An 18,875-nucleotide genomic window follows, 5' to 3' on the forward strand; every position below is an offset into this window, starting at 1 on the left:
TGGCTTCAGCCCCTACTCAGAGTTAAAAGCGGCAAAGATCACCTCCCCTTCTCCACAGAATCTCCACAGTCTGAGTTTCCCTTCTGAGCCAGTAACAGCTTTCAGAAAGCTGTCCCGGCACCGTGAAAATTAAGTCATGGCCCGTGTCAGGAATTTTATTTTTTTTTCTGTCCTCTTCTTTTTCTGGCTCTCTCTGCGCCCCCCCCCCCCCCCCCATTTTCAGTTCTATATATATTTTGGGAACTGCTGTGAAATGCACAACCAAGAAAGTAGAAACATGGCCTGGTTTGGAATCTGATTGCAATAATACTCAAGTACCCAAAATTCTTACAAGTATTTTTAAAAAGCTTTTATTCCACAGTGCTATAACAGACATCTGCAATACTTATAATCTGTACAAATCAATTTTGGTATGAGAAAACTCAAAATAACCAGCAAAATTCCCATCTACCTTGTCAGAGTAATTTCTATACTTGCCTATAAAGAGATGCAATTAGCCTCCACGTGACCATCTCCTGCTGAAGCAACCACAGTACACTGGCAGTTTTAGAAAATTTCTGTTGTCCAGGCGTTGCACGTGTTACTATTTTCTTTAATAAAGTCACCTGTGTTTAAAATAGAAAAAGAAATTAGAGAACTATTGCACAGACTGAAAAATGTTCATGGTCCTTAAAGTAACTTAAAAGATCACTCGTCCAAAAAATCATTAAACTCTCCAGATCACAGCTGATGGGGGGCAACAGTATATGGAAGTTACATACGTACCACAATAGATCCACATTGCCCGATTTTCATCCGCTTCACCTATGGGTTGTCAGATCCAACCTCAGCACCAATCGTGTAACCTCTCAGTTCCAGGACTCTGACTCCTCCCCCACCAATAATTCCGTGGTCTCCACCCTACTACCTCAGATCAAGTTTTGCCCTGTGATGACTAAAATAATGAGAATGTCAACAAAAATCTTACTCAATGAAAACAAAGGGGGTGCTATTCTGGTTAGTTTCTAAATGATACGAGACAGGTCATGATATGGTAATAGAACACTGGCAATGGAAATGCCAAGAATGACCGGTCTTCAAAGTCAGCTGCATCTCTCCATTAGTAGTAAAAGGGGCAGTCCTGGGGTAAATTTTCCATTTCCCATCCATAGACTGAAGTTGCGCTTGAAAATGGACAGAGATAAACTTTGCTTTATGCAAATGCAAAGCACGTTCCAAAGCAGTGACAGTGTCTGCAAAATATACCTGTCCCTCCAAACCATTCTGTTGATGTTGCAGAAGAGGTTTAGATCCCTACACAGAGTATTTCTGATACCACAAAGAACAAAACAAGGTGCAAAAAACAAATACAATAAAAAAAAAACAAGGAAAAAGCAGCGAAAAATGACCTCCAAAAAATAGCGTATCCAAATTTATTATCCGCTTTCATCAAAAAGACTTCCATCAGGATGAAGTCTTTTTGACAAAAGCGGATAATAAATTTGGATACGCTATTTTTTGGAGGTCATTTTTCGCTGCTTTTTCCTTGGTTTTTTGGATTTTATTTCTGATACCATCTGACATACTGATGTGTAGAAAATCCTTCAATAATGGATCAGAGGATGCCTAGCATGCCAGACACAGATAACTTCTTAGCAGTCTGTAGGATACCAAGTATGACAACAGGGCTTTGAGTCTGTCCATGTAGGACATATTATTTAGGTCTTGTATCCTATTAGTAAGGTATCTCTGTGGGTATTCCAGTTGTTGCATGTGGCTAGAGAGCTACGTGCCAAAGGAGGCATTATATTCAATGAGTGGCCTAATGAGGGCCTAGGAAAGGGGACAATGGTTATCCCGAGATCTAGACACAATCCCTTTGCTTATAAGCTGTGCAACACAGAAAGACTTTCTTACACTAGACACATGTTGGTCAAAAGTTAGGTCATTGTCCACATAAGTCCATTATTAATTATTATACAACGACCCCCCATTAATATTCAAAAATGTGCATGCTGATTGGTCAGCGTGCACGTTGTAAATCAGTTATAGTAATGGAAAAAAGGTCCGGTCGCCCGGACTTTTTCCATTATAACTCTTTTTTTTTAAGCAACAGAGAACGCAAGATCTGCGTTGCTTCATACTGTCTCGCTATGTTAAATGAGTTTAACATAGCGAGACAGCTTTAAAAAAAGCAACGGAGATTCTCTGTTGCTTTTTTAAAGCTGTCTCGCTATGTTAAACTCCTTTAACATAGCGAAGACAGTTTGTAAAAAGCAACGGAGATCTTGCTTTCTCCGTTGCTTTTGTCCACAACTCTGATGTACTGTGTAGGCATACGCATGCGCAATACATCAGAACTGCTGCAGAATACCACACAGCTGCGGAAGGGCAGCAAGGAGGCATTATACAATACCATTATTTAAGAAAAGTAATTCTTTTTTTTCTTAAATAATGTCATTGTATAATCGCAATAACCCACTTCTGGGTGTGGGTAATGCTGGATTTACCAAGGGTTGGCTTTGTTTGGCCACTCTGGCTTCGCCCTCATGACCAAACCACACCAACCATGGGTAAAATCCAGCATTACCCACACCCAGGCGTGGGTTATTGCTATAATATAACATTAACATAATTAATCAAGATTAAATAATTATAAACATAGTTGTCAATCTACAACTCAACAATTGTAATACTTGGATTTTTACTGACTACAAGGAAGAATTAGACTCAACACAACCTTAGGATGAAAGGGAAGAAAAAGAAGAAACCTTTTTAGAGACCAAATTTTTAATGATGATGTTGGAAGAAAGTTGAATATCCCTCAATCGCAGGAATTTTTTTTTTTTTTTTTAAACTTTTAAAGTAAATGTGGAAATGGTCAAGTTGGCAGATAGGACTTAAAGGGCCAATCCCAGGGATTTTTTGTTTTGATTCTGATCTTTGTTTACATTTCCAGTCTGGCTTTCTGGGCATGTCCCAACTTTGGCTGCGGGGGTTGGTGTGGATTCTTACAGGAAGCTTCAGAGGTGTTAGGCAGATTCCTTCTCAAATTGCAGTTGTACTCAACAGCCCTCAGTCATTCATTAGATGTCTTTCAAGAATGCAACTGCAGTCCTGACATATGGGTTGTCCTGCCTCAGGCAGCCCTTCGGTCGGCCGGATTCCAAAGTCTGGGTCCGGCGTCGGCTGATGTCGCCTCTTCCCCGACGTCAGAGCGGTTGGGGTATAAAAGTATCAGCAGACGCCATCTTCTTCAGTCTTTCTTGCCGCACGGTGCCCGAAGCAGAAGCAGTTCGCAAGTGCCGGTCGGCCAGCTCCTATGCTTTCAGATACCGAAGTCATCAAAAAGCTAAGTACCCCATTGGGGAACCTTTTCTTGCCTCAGCCGATGTCAGATAAAACTGCAAAAGTTAATAATTGCTTGTCTTGTGGTAAACAAATACCTCATAAGGACTTCCATTCTTATTGCCTTCCCTGCCTCGGCCCAGACCACGACGTCTCGGCCTGTGCTGCCTGTGCTTGCTTCAATAAGCGCACACTTAGGCGCCAGGCAGAATTTGCTGTAGACTTTTTTGGGGAAAATTACTCCTATATCATGCCGTCGGAACAACCGACAGCACATATTTCCAACAAACGGAAGGACCGGGACCGACATTAGAGGCCCGCGACTTCCACCGATGCCACGCTAAAGCCTACCGTGAGTGCATCGGTCTCTTCGGAGTCGGTAATTCAACCGCTCCAGGCCGACGACACCACTTTACCGCACACTTCGGTCCCGGAGGCTACTCCGGTGCCGGTTGTTGATTTTCCTCCTGAAACCGAAGCCCAAGATTTGCCTGACACCATACCGGTGGACAAAAGTTACTCCAGCACGTGGGGCAGCTAAGCCTCCTGTGCCTATGTCCATCAAGGCCTACACACGTGCTAAGGCTACCAGCCAGGCTAAGTCTCACCCTCCTAAATCTATTTCTCAGGGTCCCACTTCGGAAAAACAGATCATAACTTTAGCTGCAGATCTAATTTCTTTAATCAGGGGCTCTCAGGCTCATCCAGACAGAGGCTCTCAGCCGTCTTCAGACAAAAGGCCTAGGGTTGAGCAGGCAGATACCCTTTCCTCAGATGAAGCCTCTGATGAGTCAGGCCATTCAGATTCCCAGGAAGAAACCTTCCCGGCCTATGAGGATTCTGATGCTGATGAATCCATTCCCTCTGCCTCTCCTCCTGAGGATATTTCTTTCGGGGAAATTCTCCACTCCGTGAGAGAGCATTTTCAGTGGCAGGGCCAGGATTTCTCCGACTCCAGGAAAAGGCTTTGGACTTTCCTTAAGTTACCCCAGCACAGGCCTTTAGCTATACCCCCAGTGTTAGATGTATTGGATGATGTGTTCTCAGACTCCAGTACTTCTCCTGATTCTCTCCCTCCTGCTCCTGTCAAGCCAGACAGATATTACAGGGTTCCTGAAACTCATAAACATCTCTTTAAGGCCCACTCTGTTGATCTAGAAACTATTTCTCAGGGGCCCAAAGGAGTGGCCACTTCCACGGCCAAAAATCCTTTGCCGGCAGACAGGGAAGCTAGGTCCCTGGAGAGGTGGGGTAAAAAAGTTTATACCTCAACCACCCTTGCCATGAGGGCACTTAACTGTCTTTTTCATATGTTTCAGTATCAGGATTTCTTGATGGATGATTTGCAGAAAAAGTTAGCCTCTCCCGAGCCTTTAGATAGAAAGGCCTTGCAGGATTTGGTTCATAATACTCAGCAGGTTAGCAATCATTTTCTTCAGTGTGGTTATGATGCATTGGAAGCTTCATGTAGAGCAGTTATGACAAGGGCCGTCATACGTAGACATGCTTGGTTGAAAGAACAGGCATTGCCAGATCATGTTAAAGTAAAGCTTCTAGATGCACCTCTGGAAAAACACAAGATATTTGGTGATAATGCACAGGGTGTGTTGAAATCAATTGAGGAAAAGGCTAAATCAGTACAAACAGTCAAAGATTTCCTCCAGGTTCAGCCACCAAGGTTCAGCCGGAATTGGCCTTCGAAGAATTGGTCCTTTCCAGACACTGACAAGTTCCAAAGGGGAAAAAACAGGCATGCTCGAGGTAGAGGGCAATACCGAGGCTCATACAGGGGCCACCAATGGCAACCTACTAATCAGAGAAGTGGCGCAGGGACATCTACTGCTCCACAGGGACAATCACAATGATTTGACTTTGACACCGCCGACCAAGGCTCAAAGAGAAGCACCTTTAGGTGGAAAATTATCTTTATTTTCAAAAAATTGGCACGTTTTTACAAAGGACAAATGGATTTTGGACATAATAGACAAAGGTTACAGGTTCCACTTCCATACCTTACCAACAAGACAAGGCATGCCAAACCTGCCACAAAATCAAAGGGCAGAGGCACTCATACAAGTTTCAAAGCTGCTACAAATCAAAGCAATAGAAAAGGTTCCTCCTCAGGAACAAGACCAGGGATTCTACTCAAGACTGTTCCTTGTTCCAAGAAAAGAAAAGCAATGGAGACCTATACTGGACTTGTCCGCTCTAAACACTTTTCTCATTGTGCCAAAATTCAAAATGCTGACGTTACAGCAACTCCTTCCCATGCTGGGCAAGGGGTCTTGGCTGGTTACTCTGGACCTCAAGGAGGCATACAGTACAGTTTTGTACCTACCATAAATGTAGATGTCCGAGAGGAATGCATCTGCAGTCATTACAAATGGGTTGTCCTGTCATCAGGCAGCCCTTCGGTCGGCCGGATTCCAAAGTCTGGGTCTGGCTTCGGCTGGAGTCGCACTTCACCCGACGTCATTGCGGCAGTTTTCGGGTATAAAGGCATCAGCCGACGCCATTTTCCTCAGTGTTTCTTGCCCCAGATGCCAGGTGCCCTCTTGGTAGGCTAAATTTGGATAAATGCCAAAGTTTCCAAATAGTAGAGAGCAAACACACAAAATAAACATGTATGTACATATATACAAACAAATACACCATAATAGATCCCCCCCAAGCTAGCTGAAGATTGGTAAGTACCCTAGGAGTACCTCAGAGGGAAGGAGGGTGGGTAATCCCGACTGCAGATGCATTCCTCTCGGACATCTACATTTATGGTAGGTACAAAACTGTACTATGTCCTTCAAGGATGCATCTGCAGTCATTACAAATGGGTAGAATACCATAGCTAAACACATGCAGGAGGAAATGAGAATACATTATGGTGTAGTCAGGATCCCTTGCAAAACAGCAGTGGCAAAGCCAGCACGGGATCTAGAATATAGAGGTAAGTTATAATGCTTGGCAAATGTATGCACGGAGGTCCAAGTAGCAGCCTCTATAATGTCCTTGGTAGCCACTCCTCGTAAGAAAGCTGTGGTAGTGGCTGTGGCCCTTGTGGAGTGAGGCCTGATGTTCTCTGGAGTTTTCTTTCCATGGTAGGAGTAACAAAGTCTAATGCAATTTCCTATCCATTTGGAGATTGTCTGTTTAGAAATTGGTTTTCCTTCTTTTCCTGTTGCATAAGCTACCAGAAGCTGGTCAGTTTTTCTATTGTTTTTTGTCCTGTCCAGGTAGTAGCATAATTGCCTGTGTACATCCAAGGTATGTAAGAGCTTTTCTCCCCTGTTCTGTGGATTGGGGTAGAAAGTAGGAAGGTGGATAGCCTGATTTAAAGAGACTCTGGATACCACCTTAGGCATAAATGTAGGATTTGTTCTCATGGACACTATCTTGATGGAAGATCAGGAAGGGTTGTACTGCCATTAATGCTTGTAGTTCAGAGACCCTTCTTGCTGAAGTTATTGCCAGCAGGAAGGCAGTCTTCCAGGATAGGTATTGTAAGTCTGCTGTAGCTGCTGGCTCGAAAGGAGGCAGTCAGTTTTTCTAGCACAAAGTTCAAGTCCCAAGCTGGCAATGGAGGTTTCCTGGGAGGTTTTACATTTTTAATTCCCCTCAGAAACTGTCTGAGCAGAGGATGCGAGAAGACAGGAGGATGCAAGCTGTACTGTGCTGAAATAGCTGATGCATGTATCTTAATGGAGGAATAGGACAGGCCTGTGTGGTAGAGCTCAGCCAAGTACTCCAGGATGTTGGCTATGTTCACCGGTGTCACATCTTGCCCTTTTGCAGCACTCCAGATGAGATATCTTTTCCATTTTGCTGCATAATTCTTTCTTGTTGAAGGTCTAAGAGCCTCCAGGATTATGTCCTTAACCCTTTGGGATAAATTTGGGTTAATTTCTGTCATGTAATGTTCCAGGCAGTTAGTTGCAGAGTTTTTAGGCTTGGATGCAGAATGTTGTAGTTGTTCTGTGTCAGCAGTAATGGGATCAGTGGTAGTTTCCATATTTGTTCCCTGGACATGCTCCTCAGTAGTGGGTACCAGTGTTGTCTTGGCCAGTCTGGAGCTATCAGAATGATCCTCGGACGCTCCTCTTTGATCTTGAGAAGCACCTTGTGCATCAAAGGAAGTGGTGGGAATGCGTATGCTGTCAGGCTTTTCCAAATGAAAGATAGGGAGTCCACCTTCCAAGCAAGTGGGTGGTAAGTCCTTGTGCAGAATTTCTTCAACTGGTGATTGTATGGGGATGCAAACAAGTCTATGTGTGGTAATCCCCATTTCCTTGTGATGTCTTTGAAGATGTCCGGATGCAGCATCCATTCGTGGGCATCTGTTGTAGTTCTGCTTAATATGTCTGCTAGAATGTTTTCCTTCCCTGGTACATAAATTGCCTGTAACTGAAGGTTGTAACCCAGAGCCACATCCCATAGGTCTAGTGCCAGCCGGCATAGGGGGTATGAGTGTGTGCCTCCCTGTTTGTTGATGTACCACATAACTGTGGTGTTGTCTGTCCTTATCAACAGCTGGCCTTCGTGGAGAAGAGGTCTGAATGCCTGGATTGCCAATTTTACTGCCATCATTTCTTTTAGGTTTATGTGCAGATGCAGTCGGTCTTGAGTCCATAGGCCTTGAATGCACTTGTCCATCATGTGTGTCCCCCAACCGAGGTCTGAGGCATCTGTCGTGATAGTTTGTCTTGGATGACTTTTGCTGAAGGGCAGTCCTGTGTTTGATTGACAGGCCTGAGCCCACCATAAGAACTCTTGTGTCAGGCATGGGATCATTGGAATTTTGGTTTCCAGGCTGTGCTTGTGCTGAGACCACAAATTCTTTAGGTACCACTGTAGCTTTCTCATATGAAGCCTGGCATGAGGGACCAGAATTATGCAGGATGCCATGAAGCCTAGAGCTTGTAACACTTTTCTTGCAGTTAGGTGGCTCTGCTTTGTTAATGCCAAGAAGTAGAGAGGAAGTTGTTCTTTCTTTTCTGCAGTTAGAAATGCCATTTGTTTTGATGTGTCCAGTTCTGCACCCAGAAAAGTTATTATTTGGGATGGAATCAGCCTTGACTTTTTTGTATTGACTGTGTATCCCAGGGCTTGTAGCAGATAGATGACTCTTTGTAAGTCTTCTGTTAATTTGTTTTTGTTGTCCGCTTGTATCAGGCAGTCGTCCAGGTAGGGATAGATTTGAATTCCCTGAAGTCTGCAATGAGCGATTACTGATGCCAGGCATTTCGTGAACACTCTGGGCACAGTAGATAAGCCAAAGGGCAATGCTGAGAATTGATAATGCTCTGATCCTGCAAGAAATCTGAGGTATCTTCTGCAAATTGGTCTTATGGGGACATGCAGGTATGCCTCCTTGAGATCTAGAGTTACAAGCCAAGACTCCTTGCCCAGCATGGGAAGAAGCTGCTGTAGAGTCAGCATTTTGAATTTTGGAACAATGAGGAATGTGTTTAGAGCGGACAGATCTAGAATAGGCCTCCATTTGTTTTCTTTTCTTGGTACCAGGAACAGCCTGGAGTAAAATCCCTTCCCTTGCTCCATAGATGGTACCTTTTCCACAGCTCTCATTCTTAATAATTGAGATATTTGTTTTAGAGCTTCTGCCCTTTGAGTAGGTGGTAAGTTCGGCATTCCTCTCTTTCCTGGTAGAGTATGGAAATGGAACCTGTAACCTTGGTCTATAGTTTGCAAAATCCATTTTTCTCTTGTAATGCAGTGCCAGTTTCTTGAAAATAAGGTTAGCTTTCCGCCTAAGGGTGCTTCTAGTTGTTCCCTGGTAGGCGGTGCCACAGCCAAGTCACTGTGATTGAGTTGCTGTAGTGGTGGTGGCTGCGTCCGTGCCTCGTTGGTTGTTACCCTGCCACTGGCGACCCCTGTAGGCACCTCTGGATTGGTTTCTGCCTCTAGAGCGCCTATTCCTGCCTCTTTGTGCCTTAGAGAACTCCGGAAAGGACCAATTCTTGGAGGGCCAATTCCTGCTAAACCTTGGAGGTTGAACTTGTAAGAAATCTTTTACTGTTTGCACAGATTTTGCTTTTTCTTCCATCTTTTTCAGAACTTGCTGTGCGGGGGCACCAAATAAATTGACCTTGTCCATAGGTGCATCCAAAAGCTTAGATTTGATATGGTCTGGTAATGCCTGTTCTTTCAACCATGCATGCCTCCTGATAACTGTGCCCGTCATGGCTGATCTAAAGGAAGCCTCCAGTGCATCATAGCCACATTTTAAAGAATGGTTACTAACCTGCTGAATGTTATGTAACATTTCTTGAACATACTTTTTATCTAAAGATTCTTCAGAGGACAGCTTTTTAGTTAACTGGTCAAGCATAAACTCTTGATATTGAATCATATGAAATTGGCAGTTCAAAGCTCTAGCTGACAAGGTAGCAGAGGTGTAAACTTTTTTACCCCATCTCTCTAAGGACCTGGAATCCCTTTCAGAGGGGAGGGGGTTTTTAGAAGAAGTAGCTGCTACAGCTCTAGGGCCCTGAGAGAGAGTCTCAGGATCTGCAAAAGGGGCCTTATATAAGTGGTGATGAGTGTCCGGGACCCTGTAGTACCTATCTGGTTTAGCAGGAGCCGGAGGTGAAGTATCAGGAGTAGTGCAAGCATCATTAAATGCATCATCAACAACAGATTGAACTGGAGGGATAGCTAAAGGCCTATGCTGTGGTAAGTGTAGAAAGGTCCTAAGCCTTTTTCTTGAGTCTGAGAAATCTTGGCCCTGCCACTGGAATTGTTCCCTCATAGCATGCAAGGTTTCCCCAAAGGAAAATTCCTCAGGAGGAGAGGCTGAAGGGATGGACTCCTCAGCATCGGAGTCTTCGTAAGGAGAATAAGAAGCCTCAGGAGGATCTGAGTGTTCTGAATCATCAGAAGAATCATCTGTGGCTACTGGCTCAGGGGGCTCTGCTCTAGGTCTCTTTTCTGGAGGAGGGAGAGAGGCCCTGTCTGGATGAGGCTGGGATCCACGGATTAAAGTGATGAGATCCTGTGCCAAAGAAAGCATATGGGAGCTGGTGCTGGGCCTGTGAGAGGGGCTTTGCAGCCACTGGTTTGGAAGTTTTGGCTGCTTTAGCCCTGGCAAAGGCCTTAATAGACATAGCTGGAGGAGGCCTAGCAGCTCCACGTGCAGGAGTAGAAATATCTAGAGGGATGGTGTCTGATAAATCCTGTGAAATCGCAACAGAAGGCTGGATTTCAGAAGCCGTTTCTACCAGAATAGAAGAGGCCTCGGTAGAAGGCAAGTTATCGGCTGAAGAAAGAACCGCTTGCTCGGTTTCGGCCGAAACCGAGACACTCGTGGTTTGCTTGGCCGTGGTTTCAGCCGAAACCGCGGACCGCGAGTGTCGGTCCTTTTCTTTGCGTTTTTTTAGTTATTTGCGTAGTCGGAGGATCCGACAGCATAATGTAGGCAAATTCGGAGCCGAAAATCTGTTCAGCAAAGTCCGAGCGACGTCTCAGCGTCCGCCGGTTAAAAGAAGCACAGGCTAGACAAGCTGCTACGTCGTGGTCTAGGCCTAAACAATGTATGCAATAGGAGTGGAAATCCTTATGAGGTATTTGTTTCCCACAAGTTAAACAGTTATTAACTTTCTCTGACATCGGCTGAGGCAAGAAAGAGTCCCCAACGGGGTACTTAGTTTTATAGAAGTCTTCGAAGTAGTATTCGGTAGTAGTAATCTCTGGATCTGACCGACCGGCACTTGCGAACAGCTTCTGCTTCGGGCGCCATGCGGCAAGAAAGACGGAGGAAAATGGCGTCGGCTGATGCCTTTATACCCGAAAACTGCCGCAATGATGTCGGGTGAAGTGCGACTCCAGCCGAAGCCAGACCCAGACTTTGGAATCCGGCCGACCGAAGGGCTGCCTGACGACAGGACAACCCATTTGTAATGACTGCAGATGCATCCTTGAAGGACATCTGCATGTCCCAATCAGACAGCTGCAGAAGATACCTCAGATTTCTTGCAGGGTCAGAGCATTATCAATTCTCAGCATTGCCTTTTGGCTTATCTACTGCACCCAGAGTATTTACGAAATGCCTGGCATCAGTAATTGCACATTGCAGACTTCAGGGGATACAAATATACCCTTACCTGGACGACTGCCTTATACAAGCGGACAGCAAGCAAGCTTTGATAAGAAACTTGGACTATGTCATTCACTTACTACAGGCTTTGGGATACACAGTCAACATTCAAAAATCAAGACTACTGCCATCCTAACAAATATTTTTTCTAGGAGCCAAACTGGACACAAACTCACAAATGGCTTTCCTCACAGAAGAAAAAACAAGAACAATTACCAGATTACTTCAAAAGCCTAGCAAAGCACACCCAGATGACTGCAAGGAAAATCCTGCAGGCCCTGGGTTTCATGGCATCTTGCATTCTTCTGATCCCACTGGCAAGACTACACATGAGAAAACTACAATGGTACCTAAAAAGTTTATGGTCTCAACACATCCACAACTTAGAAGCAATAATTCCACTCATTCCATGTCTACAAAAGGAATTTTTGTGGTGGGCACAAGCAAGCCAGCTAAACAAAGGCATGTCTTTCAACAAACCTCAAGCAAGCCAAACCATTACAACAGACGCCTCAGATCATGGATGGGGGGCGCACATGGAGGGCAGATGCATTCAAGGTCAATGGACACCCCGGGAATTAAATCTGCACATCAATCAAAAAGAGATGTTGGCAGTGATTCATGCAATCGAGGCCTTCGGAAAATTTCTTCAGCAAGGTCATCTGCTAATAAATACAGACAACACCACTGTTATGTGGTACATAAACAGGGAGGCACCCATTCTTACCCCCTCTGCAGACTAACAATGACTCTTTGGGAAAAGTCCCTGAAACTGAACATACAGTTGCAATCCCAGTTTGTTCCAGGCAAGGACAATGTTCTGGCGGACAGTCTAAGCAGAAACATTATGGACCCGCACGAATGGATGTTGCATCCAGACATTTTTTCACAAATAACTCATGCATGTGGAAGGCCGGACATAGATCTCTTTGCCTCACACCTCAATCATCATCTGAAGAAGTTCTGCTCAAGGACACACCATCCTCAAGCCTGGAGAATGGATGCTCTCTCCTTCAGCTGGAATTCTCTAACAATCTATGCATTCCCACCTCTACCATTAATGACCAAGGTGTTACTGAAGATCAAAGCAGAACAACCGAAAGGCATTTTGATAGCTCTAGACTGGCCAAGACAACACTGGTATCCATTACTAAAGGAGCATAACTCGCACCAAGCCGTGGCCCCTGCCTCAATGGCCTCTGTTTATAACTCAGCACAATTACAGGACTGTTCATCCCAACCTGCAAACATTGCAACTGACAACTTGGAGGGTTCCATGACTTCTCCCCATATCTTTCTCTCCAAAAAAGTTCAAGAGATCTTACTGGAAGCATGCAGACCTTCCACCAGAAAAACTTACTCAGCCAAATGGAAGAGATTCAATATCTGGAATGCCAACAAGGGTCAGGATGCATCAGTAATGAGCATCCCACAGATACTAGAATACTTGGCAGAAATGCTTCATAATGGCCTTTCATATTCTTCCATAAAAATACACGCTTCAGCAATTTCAGCAAAATACAACTGTGATCCACCTGTGTTTTCACATCCTTTGCCAAGACAGTTTCTAAGAGGGATAAAGAATATCAAACCTCCAAGAAAACCACCAGTGCCTGCATGGGACCTCAACTTCGTCTTGGAAAAATTAACTCTTCCTCCTTTTGAGCCAGCAACATCTTCAGAATTGCAATTTCTCTCCTGGAAAACAGTTTTCCTGTTGGCAATTACTTCAGCAAGAAGAGTCTTGGAGATACAGGCCCTCATGGCAGTACCTCCATTTCTCATTTTCCATCAGGACAGTCTCTCTTTAAGAACCAATCCTTCATTCATGCCAAAAGTGATATCCAGGGTTTCTCTAAATCAAGCAATTCACCTGCCTACTTTCTTTCCCAATCCTCAAAATAAAGGAGAGAAGCTTCTGCACACTTTGGACATACACAGACAATTGCGCTACTACTTGGACAGAACAAAGGCCAACAGAAAGTCTGACCAACTATTTGTGGCTTACGCTGCTGGAGCACAAGGAAAGGCAATTTCCAAACAAACAATTTCAAAATGGATTGGAAACTGCATCAGATTCTGCCGACATTCTAGAAGCTGCTACATGGAGCTCCGTGCATACATTTTCCAAACATTACAACCTGCCTTTATATTCCAGATCCCAAGCAGACTTTGCTTCTGCAGTCCTGCAGGGCATTTTAGCTACACCATCCTTATCTTAGATCCTACCACCCCCAGCTTGGCTATGGTATTCAACCCATATGTCAGGACTGCAGTTGCATTCTTGAAGGACATATTACAGTTTTGTACCTACCATAAATGTAGATGTCCGATAGATATGCAACTGCAGTCAGGTTTTCCCTCCCTCCTACCCCTCTGTAATTATCTTTTTTGGGTCCACTCCCCCTTTTTCTAATTAGCTGGGGATATCTGTTATGGTGTATCTGTTTATTACTGTTGTGCATGTCTGGATTTTTTATCCATTCTCTAAATTTAGCCTTCCTTGGAGGGCACCTGGCATCTGGGGCAAGAAACACTGAAGAAGATGGCGTCGGCTGATACTTTTATACCCCAGACGCTCTGATGTCGGGGAAGAGGCGACATCAGCCGACGCCGGACCCAGACTTTGGAATCCGGCCGACCGAAGGGCTGCCTGAGGCAGGACAACCCATATGTCAGGACTGCAGTTGCATATCTATCGGACATCTACATTTATGGTAGGTACAAAAAGTACAGTTTTGTACCTACCATAAATGTAGATATTCGAGGATCCCATTGCTACAGTCCTAACTATTGGGTATAGTCCGCATCCAGTCGGCCCGAATACCAGAGTATAAGGCTGATGTCGGTCAGGGCGCATTAGACTGACGTCAGTACGTCAGGGTACTAATGCGCATGACCGACGCCATATCCTCAGTCTTTTCTTGCCCCAGATGTCAGAAGACCCTAAAAAGACAAGGCCCAAAATACCTGCACCAAAAATATGTACAAGATATACAAGGACATATACAAAAAATATAAGCATGAAACCTCACCTACACAACCACCCCTAAACACAGAGGGGAAGGAGGGAGGGTAAATTGGACTGCAGCAATGGGATCCTCGAACATCTACATTTATGGTAGGTACAAAACTGTACTATGTTCTTCGTTCCCCATTGCTGCAGTCCTAACTATTGGGTAGAATCCCAAAGCAGAGGTAAGGGAGGCTGGCAAATCATAAAGAAGCAGGAGCTGACAACATGCCTTGCAAAACAGCTGTGGCAAAACCAGCCCTAGACTTAGAGTAGATAGGAAGGTGATAATGCTTAGAGAAAGTATGCACTGAACTCCAAGTAGCTGCTTCCAAAATATCCTTAGTTGCCACCCCCCTTAGAAATGCAGTTGTAGTGGCAGCAGCCCTAGTGGAATGAGGCCTAATCCCAGCTGGAATCTCCTTGCCATGATGGGAATAACAAAATGTAATGCAAAAGCCAATCCACCTAGAAATAGTTTGTTTTGACACAGGCTTGCCCTGTGAACTCAAAGCAAAAGAAACAAACAACTGCTGAGACTGCCTAAAATCCTTAGTCCTGCTTAAATAATAACGCAATTGCCTGTGTACATCTAAAGTGTGCAAAATCTTTTCCCCTTTATCTTGGGGGTCTGCATAAAAAGTAGGCAAATGAATAGTCTGGTTTAAAGCCACACTAGAAACCACCTTAGGCATAAAGGAAGGATTAGTACGTAATGATACCCTATCCTTATGGAAAATCAAAATGGCTCTACTGCCATAAGGGCCTGCAACTCAGACACCCTTCTTGCAGAAGTAATAGCCAACAGAAAAGCAGTCTTCCATGACAAGTATTTCAATTCAGCAGTAGCCGCAGGCTCAAAAGGTTGTAGAGTAAGTTTTTCCAACACAAAATTGAGATCCCAAGCAGGGGTAGGAGCTCTACGTGGGGGTCTTATATTCTTTGCCCCTCTAAGAAACTGCTTGAACAAAGGATGCGAAAACAATGGTGGGTCACAATCATAGTGAGCTGAAATCGCTGCAGCATGAATCTTAATAGAAGAGAAGGACAAACCTTTGTCCAATAACTCAGTAAGGTATTGAAGAGCCGCACTCAAATTAGGCTCAGAAACCTGCAAATTCTTTGCTGTACTCCAAAATAAAAATCTCTTCCATTTTTCTGCGTACACTTTCCTTGTACTAGGTCTTCTAGCTTCCATAATCACATTTAAAACTTGTTGAGGAAGTTGAGACCTGCTGTGTTACAACACAGAATATGCCAGGCTGTTAGATGAAGAGAGTGAAGCTTGACATTGAGCAGATGACCATCCTGCTGAGACAATAGATGAGGAATCAGAGACAAAGGCCATGGAGGCTTCCTTACCAGACTCCGTAGTAGTGGGTACCAGTGTTGCCGAGGCCAATCTGGAGCTATCAAAATCATCCTTGGCCTGTCTTGTCTGACCTTTAATAGTACCTTTGGAAGAAGAGGTAGAGGAGGAAAGGCATACACATGAAGGTTTTTCCAACTGAAAGACAGAGCATCCACTTTCCAAGCTGTGTGATGAAACCCCTTTGTGCAATACTGTGGCAGCTGGTGGTTTAGTGGAGAAGCGAACAGATCTATGTCTGGAGTTCCCCATGACACTGTCAATGTTTGAAATACATGAAGATCCAGTTTCCACTCGTGGGGATCCATGATTTGTCTGCTTAACACATCTGCTAAGGAGTTCTGTGCTCCTGGCAGAAACCTTGCCTGAAGAGTTAGTTGCAAGCTTAGCGCAGTCTCCCATAAAATCATTGCTTGCCTGCATAGAGGATAAGAATGTGTTCCCCCTTGCTTGTTGATGTACCACATGACAGTTGTGTTGTCTGTTAGAATCAACACCTGCCCTGGAAGAAGTAACTCCTTGAAAGCCATTAATGCAAACTGGACTGCTAACATCTCCTTCATGTTGATATGTAGATGCAGTAGTCTGGCAGGCCACATGTCTTGTATCCATTTAGATGAGCTCCCCAAGCAATGTCCGAGGCATCTGTCGTTAAAATCTGACTCGCCTCTGGCCGGGTAACAGAGAGTCCCTTGTTTAGGTGACATTCCTGAGCCCACCACAAAAATTCTGTTTGAAGGCAAGGTATTATTGGAATGACAGTGTCCAAATCCTGGCAGTGCTGTGTCCATACATTTTTGAGATACCATTGTAGCTTCCTCATATGCAGTTTGGCATTGGGAAGCACCAGAATACAAGATGCCATGAACCCTAATGCTTGAAGGACTGTCCTTGCAGTCAGCACGGACTGATGAGATAGTTGATGGAAGTAAAGTGATAGACTCTGTTGTTTGTCCGGGGTTAAAAAGGCCATCTGGGCTGCTGTATTCAGTCTCACACCCAGAAAGCACATGTCTTGAGAGGGTACTAGACTGGACTTTATTTCGTTCACAGAATACCCTAGACATCTTAGCACTGCTATAACATGTTCCAGATGCTGTACAAGGTCTTCCTTTTCTTGAGCCAGAATCAGGCAGTCGTCCAAGTAAGGATAGATTTGAATTCCTTGAAGCCTGAAGTAAGCTATCACTGGAGCCAGAACCTTTGTGAATACTCTGGGCAGTAGATAAGCCAAAGGGCAATGCAGAGAACTGATAATGAGAATTTCCAGCTCGAAACCGCAGATACTTCCTGCAACTTAGCCTGATAGGCACATGAAGGTAAGCTTCCTTGAGATCTAGAGTTACCATCCAGTGATCTTTGCCCAGCAGAGGTAAAAGCTGTTGTAACGTCAACATCTTGAACTTGGGAATGTCCAGAAAAGTGTTGAGGAGAGATAAATCCAAAATTGGTCTCCACGTGTTCCCTTTCTCTGGTACTAGGAACAGGCGAGAATAAAATCCTAGGCCCCTTTCTGATACAGGGACTGGCTGAATGGCCCCCATCTGGAGTAATTGAGAAACTTGCTTGTGAGCCTCTTTTCTTTGTGGAGGAGGAACGTCTGGCATGCCTTTGAAAGGGGGCATTGTATGGAAATAAAACCTGTAACCGTGGTGAATGATATCCAACACCCATTTGTCTTGAGTAATTAAATCCCAATTTGCTTTGAAAAGAGACAGTCTTCCTCCCAAAGGAGCTGCCAGACGCGAATCTACTGGCAGCTGAAAAGACAGGTCATTGGGTCTGTTTACGAAAGGACTGACCCCTGCCCTCACCAGAAGTCTGAGCAGGCGAACTCCCTGTTCTAGGCCTAAAAGAACCGTGAGCCCTGCCCCTACCACGTCTAGACCTACCCCTAGACTGAGAATCATAAGCAGGATATGTCCACCCCTTAGCCGGCCAATTTCTACTAAATTTCGGTGGCTGCACCTGCAAAAAATCTTTAACAGTTTGCATAGACTTAGCTTTGTCCTCCATTTTCTTTAAAACTGCTTCCACAGGCGATCCAAACAACACATCAGACTGTAAAGGAGCATCCAAAATCCTCGTCTTAACATGCTCAGCTAAATTCTGATCCTTCAACCAGGCATGCCTGCGAAGAACAGAACTAGTAGCGGCCACCCTCGAGGAGGCTTGTACAGCATCAAAACCACATTGCAAAGAATGCTTACCCACTTGTTCAGACACATGAACCAAATCCAGCAACTCTTTACACTCAATACCTCCTGCCAAAGCATCCACCTTAGATTTCAATTGTGAAAGGAGGTAATTCTGATATTTTAGCATGTGAAACTGACAATTCAATGCTCTCATGGCTAGAGTGGAAGAAGTATACACTTTCTTTCCCCACCTATCCAAAGCCCTTGCCTCTTTATCAGTGGGAACAGGATTTTTAACCACAGAAGCTTTAACACCTTTAGGCCCTTGAGAAATAGTTTCTGGGTCCGCCCTAGGACTCTTAAACAAATACTTATGAGCTTGGGCACCCTATAATACCTATCAGGCTTAACAGGAGCAGGAGGCAAAGAGTCAGGGTTCAGGGAAGCCTCTGCAAAACATCTTCCACCACATTCAACACAGGAGGAATAGCTAAGGGCCTATGCTGGGGTAAAAACAAGAATTCCCTAAGCCTTTTCCTGGAATCCGAGTAATCCTGGCCTTCCCATTTAAAGTGCTCCCTCATGGAATGCAGAGTCTCTGAAAATGAGAAATCCTCAGGAGGAGTAGCTGTAGGAGTGGAATCATCCACATCAGAATCAGAATAAGTAGGATACTCCTGCAAGTCTTCCGCAGAAGACCCTGAAGCCTCTGAACACTGTTCAAAACAATCAAACTCTGGTTCCACCCTAGGCCTCTTATCAGGCGGGGGCAAAGAACCTCTAATCATAGTAATCAAATCTTCTGCCATTTTAAGCATATGTTTCTTAGGTACAGAACCCAAAATGCTAGGAGAAGCCCCCACTGAAGCTAAACTAGGCCTACCTCTCAAAGAAGTTTTGGCAACAGAAGGAGAGGCTCTAACT

General features: G+C 44.6%; 1 protein-coding gene across 1 annotated transcript in view; it reads right to left on the reverse strand.

Moving 5' to 3' along the window:
- The window catches only part of NUP107 (nucleoporin 107), a gene marked incomplete in the record, with an annotated part of 1,716,438 nt that overhangs the window by 1,546,704 nt on the left and 150,859 nt on the right, over positions 1–18,875 (reverse strand). Inside the window, 1 exon segment of the mRNA XM_044088020.1 lies at positions 478–605. Within this exon segment, the coding sequence (XP_043943955.1) occupies positions 478–605 (128 nt within the window).

The sequence above is a fragment of the Protopterus annectens genome, chromosome 11.part0 (assembly GCF_019279795.1).
Source record: "Protopterus annectens isolate FY-2018-M chromosome 11.part0, PAN1.0, whole genome shotgun sequence".
Classification (NCBI taxonomy): Eukaryota; Metazoa; Chordata; order Ceratodontiformes; family Protopteridae; genus Protopterus; species Protopterus annectens.